Source organism: Asterias amurensis, chromosome 2 (genome assembly GCF_032118995.1).
Source record: "Asterias amurensis chromosome 2, ASM3211899v1".
NCBI classification, from domain to species: Eukaryota; Metazoa; Echinodermata; class Asteroidea; order Forcipulatida; family Asteriidae; genus Asterias; species Asterias amurensis.
The window spans coordinates 23,323,465-23,337,034 of NC_092649.1; the positions used below are offsets into that span (position 1 = coordinate 23,323,465).

Sequence of the window (13,570 nt, forward strand, 5' to 3'; positions counted from 1 at the left end):
CATGCTAAGTGAGTAAAGTCAATAAAATTTAAGATTGCAAAGATACCTTTTTCAATATCATCATAAAATAACAGGAATTCAACTGAAATTGTTGACCATAAAGGTAGCTTAAATTTGTTTATTAAAAACAAATCTGAAACTACAGGCTTGTACGCGGGTAGGTCACTTCTTTTATCTTCACCTTTTGGGTTTTTTGTAGACCGAGAAAGTCGGCTACAACATCATCTGATAGTCTGTTTTTATCACTAACTTGTATAAATTTACTTAAAGTCAAGAAACAAAATCACTTATCTGCTGCCACTTTCGCTCCCGATCTATGATGCCATTATCGAAGGAACGAGCATATATTTCCTAAATGTTGGTCTTCGTCCATTGTTCACCCACCACCAGTGGTGTTCACTGGAGTGAACAAGCTTACGTAATACATACAAACAATTGACTTAAAAATTAAACAATATCGCGCCATTCGTGCGAAATAATGGAGCGATTTTAACAATAGCATGACGTCACAGGTGTGGGTTAAGTCGCATAATGCCCTCGGTGAACGCGCCATTCGTGGGTACGAATGGCCCTCGGGCTTCGCCCTCGGGCAATTCTTACCCACGAATGGCGCGCACCTCGGGCATTATCCTATACATAAACTGTACGTATGGCAGTGTAGCTCCCACACTGTATGCTGGAAATGGACTCGTGATCTTTAATTTTCAAAAATCTGAAATAAATATAATGGAGCTTTATAAAAAAAAAGATAAAATCACTAATGCTACATGAGTCCTTTGTTTAGGAAATGGCAGTCTTTGATTGGCTTAGTTTGAATGATAACGTAATGATAAACCGTTTTACAAATCAACCCGCGGCGTTGATGAGTTTGTACACTGTACGCATGGCAGTGTAGTACACACGTACAGAATGCTGTAAATGGACTCGTGGTGTGTAATTTTCAAAAATCTGAAATAAAAATATAATGAAGCTTTATAAAAATATGATAAAATCAGTAATGCCTTTGTTTAGGCAATGACAGTCTTTGATTGGCTTCGTTTGAATGATAACGTGTTGATAAACTGTTTTACAAATCGACCCGTGGCGTTGATGAAATCGTAAACTGTTGTACGCATGGCAGTGTAGTACACGCACAGTATGCTGCAAAGGGACTCGTGGTGTGTAATTTTTGGAAAATCTGAAATAAATCAATATAATGGGGGTTTATAAAAATATGATAAAACCACTTATGCTACATGAATCCTTTGTTTAGGGAATGGCAGTCTTTGATGGGCTTCATTCGAATGACAAGGCGTTGAGATAACCGTTTTACAAATCAACCCTCGGCGTTGATAAGTTTGTAAACTGTACGCACAAAGCAGCAGCATAGTACACTTCCGTATGCACGCCCAGAGTGCACAATTAAATAAGGGACTCACTGGTATTTTACCTTAAAAAATCATAAATAAATTTAACAAAGCTTCATGTAAAAATATGATAAAATTAGAAAATCTGGGTGAAACCTTTGTGTTCTGACTGCCAGTCACTGATTGAAAAAAAAAAAATGGGGAAAAAAAATTAGGGGGTTGGTATAAAAACATAACCGCTACACCTATGCTACTCTATAATGAATGGAACATGTTGGACAAACCTGTTTTACAATTGGACCACTTTCGTTGATGACCAATTCGTTTACTGGATATGCATTGCTTTGTTAAAATATCAGCAATAAAACAATACCCTTTTTGTATATTAATGGTAGTGAGTATAACAAATGAAATAAATGTCTGAACCAAAGAGCGAAACTCGTAAACATCGGAACATCAGTATTGATTACCCAACAAAAAATACACAAACAAATCTTAGTTGCCGTGCTATGTTGATTACCGATTACAACGGATCCTTTTCACGAGTCCATCGACTCGCAGCATTTTGAAACCAACATCTACCGTTGTTTACTTGCGTTTGTGTTTGTTGGAGGGTGGTGTTTACATACTTGTGATTGTGTATGTTGGAGGGGGTGTTTACTTGTGATTGTGTTTGTTGGAGGGGGGTGTTTACATACTTGTGACTGTGTATGTTGGAGGGGGTGTTTACTTGTGATTGTGTTTGTTGGAGGGGGGTGTTTACATACTTGTGATTGTGTATGTTGGAGGGGGTGTTTACTTGTGATTGTGTTTGTTGGAGGGTGGTGTTTACATACTTGTGATTGTGTATGTTGGAGGGGGGTGTTTACATACTTGTGATTGTGTATGTTGGAGGGGGTGTTTACTTGTGATTGTGTTTGTTGGAGGGTGGTGTTTACATACTTGTGATTGTGTATGTTGGAGGGGGTGTTTACTTGTAATTGTGTATGTTGGAGGGGGGTGTTTACATACTTGTGATTGTGTATGTTGGAGGGGGTGTTTACTTGTGATTGTGTTTGTTGGAGGGTGGTGTTTACATACTTGTGATTGTGTATGTTGGAGGGGGTGTTTACTTGTAATTGTGTATGTTGGAGGGGGGTGTTTACATACTTTTGATTGTGTATGTTGGAGGGGGTGTTTACAGAATTGCGTTTGTGTTTGTTGGGGGGGGGAGGGGCAGTGTTTATATTTGCGTTTGTGTTTGTTGGAGGGGGATAATTAGTCGTCAAGTTCTTGAGAACAAAATGAAAACCACAGAGCAATGTTTTCAGTAGAGTCGCGTAAATATGTAGTACTTGATAAAATTATTTCCGTCTCCTGAGAAGAGAATTATTTCTGTGACATTGTTTTACTTACTAATTATTACAAAAACTACAGCACTTCAGCAAGAAATAGTTCGATGGAAGCTTCCTACTAACAAAACCTTCACACCGTGTAAGTTTAATGTAAATCTGCGCACATTATGTTTTGTGTCAAACAAAAAGTACCAGGGGATCCATGTGTTTTTTATTCTTGTTTCACTTTCATGTACAAACCAGTAGGGGCATAGCTAAAAAACAAACAAGCTAATGGGAGAACAAAGACAAAGTCCATGATTTACCAAGTGAACAAAAAGAGCTTGTGTAACTTTTTGGGTTTTTTCGGAGGGAGGGGGGGGGGATGAGAAGGGACATGGAACAGAAATACAAACGTACCCTCATTAAAGCAAAGTGTATGGAAGCGTTTTAACATTTAAAATTTACATTAGTTCAATTATGTTTGCCAATTTGATATAAAAGAAGTATCCTCTGATTTTTTTTCAGACACGACTATCGTGATGAGGCTGACAAAATTAGGCAAATAGCTCTACCTCCAAATGCTCAAGAGCTGTATATGGGCAGAGGCATCAACTTACCAGAGTAAGAATAACTAGAAATAGAATTTTTGTTTATTACAAAACTACGGTGTTTGGTTGGACGTATCGTGATGATGTAGTTCAAAAACATTGAACCATAAATATGACTTTTTATACAATGTGTTGTTATTGTATAGTTAAACTTGTATCACACTCGTTAACAACTCCTTTGTTTCTTTACAAATGCAATATGTTTGTGCGAGCAAATGGTCATTTTTCAACTTTCAAAACCTTGTCATGGCGTCATCAATGACGTCATCACTCCAAAAAAGTGGCGGTTTCATCTACTTACTACTACCTATAGATGTACATAGTTTAAGTTTGTACAAGCTTTACTTTTGTTTAAAAGCTTAAAAGTATTTTTTTTATGAAAAAATACGAAGGTGAACTTTGACCCATTGTAACGACCCAGAACTAAAGGTCATAGGATTTTGGCGTTAACTTTTCAAATAATGCCCAAGTCTATATGCATCCAATGCCCAAGTATGAACGTCATAGCTTTTATATTTGTTGAGATACAGCAACAAGCAAATGGTGTTTTTCAACATTAAAAACCTTGCCATGACGTAATCAATGACGTCATCATTCCAAAAAAGGGGCGGTTTTATCTACTCACTATTGTCTATGTACATAAGAACTTTTAAGTACGTACAAGCTTTACTTTTGTTTAAAAGTTCAAAAGTTGTTTTTTGATGAAAAAAAAACACGAAGGCGAACTTTGACCCAGGGTATCGACCCGGAAGTTAAGGTCGTACGATTTTGGCGTTAACTTTTCAAATGTTGTCCAAGTCTTTATCTATCCGATGCCTAAGTATTAACATCATAGCTTTTACATTCATTGAGATACAGCAACAAGCAAATAGTAATTTTTCAACATTAAAAACCCTGTCATGACGTCATCAATGACGTCATCAATCCAAAAAAGTGGCGGTTTCATCTACGCACTAGTGCCTATGTACATGGTAAGTTTTAAGTTTGTACAAGCTTTACTTTTGTTTTAAAGCTCAAAAGTTGTTTTTTGATGAAAAAATGCGATGGCGAACTTTGACCCAAGGTAACGACCGGAAGTGAAGGTCATACGATTTTGGCGTTAACTTTTCAAATGTTATCCAAGTCTTTATCTATCCGATGCCCAAGTATGAACATATAGCATTAATATGAGTGATATACAGCGAAAAGCAGTTGTTTTTCAACTTTAAAAACCTTGCTATGACGTCATCTATGACGTCATCATTCCCAAAAAGTGGCGGTTTCATTTGCTCACTATTGCCTATAATAATAATAACGAAGTCTTATATAGCCCACGTATCTACCAAACATGGTAGTACTCAAGGCGCTGAGTATGTACAAACTTTCATAAAGATAGGTTATTGCAGTGATGAATTTTGAGACCCAATTAGTTAGCACCCTATAATGGTTTACAAGGTGCTACGGCGCGTACAGCAGCCACAGCCAGGACCACCGGGGCGAACCCCTTCTCTTTTCGATAAGTGCACTGGATTCTTTTACATGCATTACACAACACATGGGACCAACAGCTTTACGTCCCATCTGAAGGACGAAGCAATGGTTAAGTGTCTTGCTTAAGAAGACACAAGTGTCACGGCTTGGGATTCGAACCCACACTCTACTGATCAGAAACACCAGAGTTTGAATTCATTGATCTTAACCACTCAGCCACGACACTTTGCCTAATGTACATAGTTTGTTTTAAGTTTCTACAAGCTTTACTTTTGTTTAAAATTGCTGGAGAAGGTTCGCAGGGAAAGAAGAACACGAGGAAAAAAAAGAAAGATAAAAAACATAACAATAACAATAGTTGTTTGGCTGTTAGCCGAACACCGAATAACAAATACGTACTACAGGCAAGAACAAAAAATAAACAAAAATAGAAAAGGGGAATGTTGTAATGTTCAAGTATTTTTGTTTTAATTATTAGTGAATATGATGACATTCAAATATCAATGGTTTTAAAGATGAAGGAGTAGAACAAAACTTAAAGCCAGTGAGTGTTGATTGTTAGTGTGTAGGAATTATTAAGGTTTATTATTCCTACAAAACCAAAACAATAGAAAATGTCATACAATTTTAGTCATCATTTGCTAGCAAGAATTATATAATCCATATTTTCCAAGTTAGCACAATCTATGCATCTAATAAATGTGACTTCGATAAAAAGTATAAGGATTAAGGAAATTGTATAATAAAGAATTTTGAGATTGGTTGACAGGAACCGCCAGTTATCTTTCCATTGCCTCTGGTAGGCCTACTGTTGTTGAGTAGCTTGGATACAATAATAAAAAAGTGTTTTCCCTTTAACTATAGTTATACTTGAAACTACTCGTACATTATCTTTGTATTCTCAGATCTCAATAAAAATGCATGTATTTTCAATAAAGTATGTTGATGTTCAAATTGTACTTTACAGGGACCACTCAACAAATAGAAGAATGAAAGAATGGCAGAATAAAATAAAGGCAGAATGTGAACTTCCCAACTCAGCACCTGCTACTACGACTGTCGTGAAGACAACAATGCAAAGCACTATTTCAAGGTATACTCAGCCCTTGCCAAAAGTCACACGTTCTCATTCAATGTCACACAACACATCAGACAGACATAGTAGTATTGCAAGTGAGCAATCCTCGGTTAGGAAAACGGAGCGAAGGAAGTCTCAGGTGGAGAGACAGAAAAGAAACTCTGAAATATCAAGAAGAAGTAGTCAAGTTGAGATGGTTCATCAGCGAGAACAGAAGAAAGCAGAGACAAAGGTGGTGGAGTCTGAACCACTCAAGTAAGTTTCCATCTTGCAAATATTGATCAACCATTCAGTGATGCATGCAGTATCAGGTCAGCCCTATTTCATATAATAAGGCTTTGGGCTAAGTCAATTTATTTGATAGAGTATGGAAGCAGTGAAGTAGAGTAACCAGAAATAGGTCATTATGAGCCCCTAAACTGGTTGCATGGTGTGTTTAAAGGCAGTGGACACTATTGGTAATTACTCAAAATAATTATTAGCGTAAAACCTTACTTCGTAACAAGTTATGGGGAGAAGTTGATAGTATAAAACATTGTGAGAAATGGCTCCCTCTGAAGTGACGTAGTTTTCGAGAAAGAAGTACTTTTCCACGAATTTGATTTTGAGACCGCAGAATTGGACTTTGAGGTCTCAAAATCAAGCATCTGAAAGCGCACAACTTCAAGTGACAAGGGTGTTTTTTCTTTCATTATTGTCTTGCAACTTCCACAACCAATTGAGCTCAAATTTTCACAGGTTTGTTATTTTATGCATATGTTGAGATACATAAAGTGGGAAGACTGGTCTCTGACAATTACCAGTTGTGTCCAGTGTCTTAAAAGGAACACGATAAATAATAACAATAATAAGACTTGTAATGCGCACATATCCACCCTGCTGGGTGTTCAAGGCGCAGTAAAACCAAAAACAAAAACAAAAACAAAACACAACACAAAGAAAAACAGACACAACAAAATTAGTCATTGAAAACCTGTGACATAAGATAAGTTTTGAGGAGAGACTTGAATTTTGCGGTACAAAGACGAGATCGAAGATTAAGTGGTAGGAGTTCCAGATGCGTGGCGCAGCTAAAGAAAAAGACCTGTCACCCCATGAGTGTCGAGACTTGGGTTCAATGAGGAGAAGCATAGAACTTGATCGAAGATTCCTTGATGGAGTGGTAACTTGAAGCGGTTCAGAAATATAGTGGGGAGCCTTGCTATTAAGAGCTTTGTGAACAATGAGCATCAGCTTGAAGATGATTCGTTGAGAGATAGGGAGCCAGTGAAGTTGTTTCAGAATGGGGGTGATAGAACAGGATTTTCTAGACAGTGTCACAATGCGGGCAGCAGTATTTTGAAGCCGTTGAAGTTGGGAAATCTGGTTTTTAGGAAGACTGTAGAGAAGAGCATTGCCATTGGAGCATTGCCTTCGATCGGTCAAGTTGGTCTTTGCAAAGCGTTTGTAACCGTTTGCTATAAAATGCATATGGTTGGAAAGATGTTTTAAAAGTAAAATACACTGATCCACACAAATATGCCTTGATATTGCGTGGTTTTCCTTTTACCTTGTCGTCTAATACGGTCGGCCATTTATGGGAGTCAAATTTTTGACTCCCATAAATGTGTTAGTTCGCAAAGCAAAAGGAAAACCATGCATATTCGAGGCAAATTTGTGTGGATCATTGTATTCTACTTTCAAAACATCTTTCCAACCATAAACATTTTATAACAAATGGTTACAAACGCTTTTCATACTGCCAACTCGTCCGATCCAAGGCAATGTGTAAAGACCAAAATGTTTGTCAACTTGACTCATGATATTGTGTGTACAAACTTGACTTCTTTATTGGTCATGTTGGTATCTAAGTGGTGGTCAAACATAACACTCTGTCCCAGCTGATACATGTTCCATACATGAATTAGGTAGACCTGCAATGTACTCAAATGATCAAAAGATTTAGCGGAATTGTTCAATATTGGATTATAATTAATAGGTGTTGCACTGATAGATAAATTTGCAGCGGGAATATAAAGAATATTAGTTTTGGTTTTACCCTTGCATCGATCCGATGTGTGTTAGCACTACAGTGTACATGTATATACTTAGTACTTTCTCGAGTTCTGTGAAAACAAATCACAGGCATAAGGGTAAAACCAAGGGTAAAACCAAAATTAATAATAGATAATAATTGTAGATGTTCAGATATTCATGTTAAAGGCACTGGACACTATTGGTAATTACTCAAAATAATTACTAGCATAAACCCTTTCTTGGTGACGAGTAATGGGGAGAGGTTGATGGTATAAAACAGTGTGAGAAACGGCTCCCTCTGAAATTTTCCACGAATTTGATTTTGAGACCTCAGATTTAGAACTTGAGGTCTTGAAATCAACCATCTAAACGCACACAACTTCACGTGACAAAGGTGGTTTTTTCTTTCATTATTATCTTGCAAGTTCGATGACTGATTGAGCTCAAATTTTCACAGGTTTGTTATTTTATGCATATGATGAGATACACCAACTGTGAAGGCTAGTCTTTGACAATTACCAATAGTGTCCACTGCCTTTAAGTTTCAAAGAATAACCCGTTATTGAAAGATGTTGTAAATTGTATTCAAGGTTTTTTTTTATAGTAAATTAGTCAAATGATTTTGCCCATTGCACCATAAATGTCATTGTGCAGTTTGACTTGACTTGATCAAAGTTCAAAATCCTACACTACTCTGCATTGATGACCACAATAAACACACCAACTTCATTATTACATCAAGACTAGTGATATACATCCCTTGTAGCTGATGACTTTATTGGCCAAAGAAATCACTCGTTTTGTACATTTTGTTCTTTTCCTTTTTGTTATACCTGAACCAGCTGTGTCTGTTTTTGCTGGGATGATAGTTGCCTTAAGCCCATTTCACACAAGGTGTCTAAACGATGAATCACATCGGATGTGTAATCAAATCGCAAATTTGCGTTGTGTGAAATGAATCCGTTTAATGATATCGCCAGGGACCCGCATAATAAACAACCAGGATCAAGACCTCCTCCAAAAATCGCATCCCTGTTTAGAATCGCTGAGATCGCTGGTGTGAAACGATAACAAAGGTCCCAAGCATTGCACAACAATCACGCATGCACAAAGTATGAAACAGTACATGTCATGAATGGTTGTTTGTTTATTCAGAGTATTCATCGATATGTTGTTAACAGAACAAAAGGTTACATAGTTTGGATTGTTTTGCTAAAGGAAAGAAAGCCTTGAATTTACCTTTTCCACTTGCCATTTTTCAACAAAATACTTTCAGATACACTCATCTTTGGAGTCAGGATGCTGATAAGTTGCATAAAAAACACAACTGGTGTGCCAAGAAAGTGATTGGTGGTCTACCGCAATTACATTACACTAATGGGGACACTGACAGAGCACTAGCGAACTGATAAATAAACAACAATGCGATCTTACATAATTGAGGAGCAGCGGACACGCGATGTGTGTGATCGTGTGAATGTTTGTCATGAAATCACCTGCCAATCTTTTGGACAGATGTGCCCAAAACGATAGTCAATGGTTTTCGGTTCTTGGGTGAAAAGGGCTTTATGAAACATTCTGTATGTTTGTTCGTTGTTGTGAGATAAAAAAGGTACTTAAATTTGATAGCTAAAGTTGCTCTTTGTGTTTGCCAGGAGTGAGGCTGTTACTTTAAGTGAAGATAATGAAATGGAAATGGAGATGAAAGATGATGCCATTGATAACTCTACACCTGTGGAAGTAGCAATGGAAGAAACCAAGGATGAAGGAGAGATAGCTACTACAACCAATGTTAGGTATAAATTCAGGTTCTTTTGACAATAGGGGAAGGCGTTTCTGTTCCTTGTCATCAATCATTGTTAATATAGGCTTCTCTGAATAATGATTTCTTTGACCACTCTATAACAAATCAAAAGATATCAACCCTGGGTTCATCTGCCGTGGTCAAACTGCCTGGAAATATTCAGTGTTTTTAATGCATTTCACTATTTAGAGCTCTCTGTCTATACACATGTAGATCTGATTCCATATACTTACAACTAGGTTGCTCCCACAATAACCAATCTAAATTGTGAAATGATTTATTGTGTAATTGACTAGGCCCAATTCTGAAATGGAGATAGAGATTGTAGATGATGACCCGAGAAGGCTTGGCTTACATCAGAGCTCTTCATTCTGCAAGATCACCACGCCCAATCCACTCACATCTATCGATATAACTCTACATATCTCAGCTCATCAAAAAGAAGAGTTAGCAACAAAATTCACCAAGCTGGACTCAAATAGAGATGGGTAAGAAAACATCCATTCATAATAACAGCCATCCTTGTAGATACCATGTTTTGTTTTATAGTTTTATAATGGGCAAGAAGATATTGATATATTTTTGCCATTTTGTTGGTATTTATCTTATGTATTACAAACTAAACACTTTCAAACTTCAAATCTTTAGTTGTTTGTTATGCACATTGAATTTGAAAATGAAAAAAAAAGCCTGATTTTTAAGTTGTAGATTAAATACCCTTTTGAATAACAAAAGCATGATGTTGAAAATGAATTGTCCAGAATCTTCAATTGGTAACCTTAAATCATCATATTGATTGTTGGCAATCTGAGTTTAAAAACTTAGTTAAGACAGTTGAGAACTTTGGAACCAGGTGAAGCAGTTGAGGCAGTTATTTTGGCCTGTCATTTATTTTGCCGTCCCTCCACTCCCTGTCCCACCGTGTGTCCCTCCATCTCCCCGTCTAATTATCCTACACCTCCTTGCCTCCCGTCCTGCCTGTTTGCCCATAACTCATAATTTCCAGTTTTGCAGGGGGCCCGCTTGTGGTTCTTTCCCAGTCTCGTTTATACCCCCATTCTAATGTTTTCCAGTTTTGCGCAGGTCCCGCTTATAGTGGCCCTTTTCCTTTTTACAGTTGATTTTCCCCAGTTAGTTCAGTTTAATATTTTCCTTTCCAAAATCCCATATCTTCATAGTCCCTTTTCATTTTTTCATTTCCCTACCCCAGCCCTGTTCATTTTTTTTGCCGTTACCCGTCCCCCGTTCCAAAGACGTACCACTGTGTGCCCCTACCCTCTCCCTGCCCCACATGCCCTCCCATAACCCAAACCTCCGTCGTGCCTCCGTTGTGATCCTCGTAATGATCCTGTGCATGTTCTGTGCCTCCCCCGTACGCGCAAAGTTACTGGATGCTCGCGCTATGACTGTGACACCACAAAGGGCAGACCCCCTGACAACCCAAGGGTAGCCCCCAACCCCAAAGTTACTAAACTTTGACATCACAAACAACACATTCCCCCAACCCATGTGTAACCCGAAATTGACCCCGGGACACATTTATTCAGCAGGGTGTGGGCACCACTTGACGTGAAAACAATGGCAGCGCTCTGCAAACAATGGCGGCGCCCATGCGATTTAAGCATCACTATTGTATAGATGCATGGAATGTTACATTTTTACATTGTGATGATGTATGTCTAACCTATTATCATCCAAAAAAATCATAAAGTTGCACTTCTGTTGACAATCAGATGTTTTCTGAATTCACAATAGGGGTAAAATATACATGATATTTTAGAACATTTCAGCTAGTTTTGTAATTTGAATGAGTTAAAGCCGTTGTCACTCAGTTTTGTACCATTGTGCATATAAATTTTGCATTGTTTCTGGGAATATAAATTGACAAACAAAAACACGATAGAAATGATTCAGTCTAGGCACACCTACTTCCTTTTTTTGTAAAATGTTTAACTTTGCAATTATATGACTCAAAATATATTGTACAAGTGTGAGATTCATTAAATTCTGAGTAAGTATTTTGTTAACCAGACCATAGTCCATGGAGTAGAATGGTAAATGGTAAATGGTGCGCGTGAAATGCCTTGACACACAGTCATAGACTTTATTAAACGAGTATCATCAGTAGAATGTCTGGTTCATTCACACAAGGTTCCAAGAAGGTACAGTCTGCATAATTTATTACCTAAGTAGTCTATTTAGTTACAATTCTAACTTGTTCACATGTTATGTAGGCATATCAACCTTTCACTATTAGTTACAATTCTAACTTGTTGCCGTCTATTTAGGCATATCACCTTTCAAGAATTGACGAGTGTTCTTCCAGACTCACTAACAAAATCTCAGAGGAAGTTTATCAAAGAGGTAAGTTTTCTTTGGAAGGGACACATCTACATTTACATGTATATAATACATTCATCTTTCCCCCTGTCTTTAAAGGCACTGGACACCTTTAGTAATTATTATTCTCATTTGACATTTCCCAACATATACAAAAAACAAAAAATTTGTGAAAATGTTGACTCAATTGGTCAAATTTATTTGCTTTAAGATGCCTAAAAATGGCTCCAGGCCTGAAGTCTTAAAGCAGATTCAAAATTTTGAGTGACAAGATACCTCTTTCACAAAAACTACATTACTTCAGAGGGAGCCGTTTCTCAAAATGTTTTTTGCTTGTTACCAAGTAAGTTTTTATGCTAACACTTTGAGTAATTATCATTAGTGTAAAGTGCTTTGATCTTAGTATGTATAAATAAATAAATAAGTAGTATCCAGTTTGTGTGCAGGATACTTGAAATGGTGAAATGTTTGACATTGTTTTCAAAATGAAAGTTAACTTTTTTCTCTATTGCCTCCGATTGATATTTTATTGTCCATTCATTTTAGTCTGCTGTAAACCTTGAAATCTTAGAGCAAAGTGATTGTAAATCTTCAAGGTTTTAAGTTAAAGTCCAGACAACATATTTGTGCTTATGTCATTACATGTTCGTCATTACATGTACGTCATGGTACATCAAATCGTTTCAAAATTCTTAATTCATAAATACCTCAGACAGTTTTGCTATTCCTATTGGTGGAGAGCGCGTCACGTGGGTGTGTATAAACCTTTGTTTATGACCAGTAAAAGTGTTGAAACATGGGCGTGACACGCGCGATTGCACCTGTGCGTATAAGACAGTTTCTTCATTCATATTGGTCGAGAGCAACGGCTGAAACAGTTGTGCCACATCACGCGATTTGCCCGACGCGCACATCATTCTCTTATAAGGAGTTGTTTACCCGAGGGCGGCGGAGGGCTTTACCATTTCATAGCTGGAGGGGTGTTGTGTTGAAAGAAATCATTGAACAATTATAATTTTTGCATTTATTTTACTTTTTGACCAAAAGTGTTGATGTTTTTGAACGAAAAGGTATTTATGAATGGGAATCAAAGGGTGTTGAATCGATTTTCAACTAGTGGTTTAAACCCGCCGAGGCCTGGTTCTTGATAATTTACCTCTTTATCAAGAACCAGGCCTAGTTGGGTTGAAACCACTACCGTAGTTGAAAACCTCTTCACCACACATTGATTTCCTCAGTAAAATACATTTACACGTTCCAGTCAAAATTAAAAATGGAAGATTAGTGAAGAATTGTGTTATCTCTTTAGCTGTACTTTGCAATTTGTTTAAACATGTAACGTTTGTTGATAAACAATATTATCAAATTTTTTCAATATTTTGTTATACTCAATTTAACACAGTTTGTTAAGGTGAGTGAAACCATAAGCTGGTAATAATGCACATACCTCCCCGTTGTATTTTCAATCTCTGGTACAACAAAATTAATACAAAACCTGTCCTCAATTATAAAAGAATGATTGCATTTATTGCCTATACCTCAAATAGCTATCTGATTTTAGCACAGCTTTGATATACCTTTAAAGTAGTCTT

General features: G+C 37.2%; 2 protein-coding genes across 5 annotated transcripts in view; both read left to right on the forward strand.

Moving 5' to 3' along the window:
* LOC139954245 (U6 snRNA-associated Sm-like protein LSm3) overlaps window positions 1-13,570 on the forward strand; it is a 514,674-nt gene that overhangs the window by 291,659 nt on the left and 209,445 nt on the right. The window lies entirely within an intron of this gene.
* Window positions 1-13,570, forward strand: part of LOC139954197 (uncharacterized) — a 55,397-nt gene that overhangs the window by 34,383 nt on the left and 7,444 nt on the right. For 3 of the 4 annotated variants that reach the window (XM_071953905.1, XM_071953904.1, XM_071953906.1), the window contains 5 exons: window positions 3,188-3,283; window positions 5,708-6,073; window positions 9,490-9,630; window positions 9,935-10,126; window positions 11,927-12,002. In XM_071953905.1, coding sequence (XP_071810006.1) covers window positions 3,188-3,283; window positions 5,708-6,073; window positions 9,490-9,630; window positions 9,935-10,126; window positions 11,927-12,002 — 871 coding nt within the window. The remainder of the gene's footprint in view (window positions 1-3,187; window positions 3,284-5,707; window positions 6,074-9,489; window positions 9,631-9,934; window positions 10,127-11,926; window positions 12,003-13,570) is intronic. The other variant, XM_071953907.1, reaches the window with a different exon arrangement.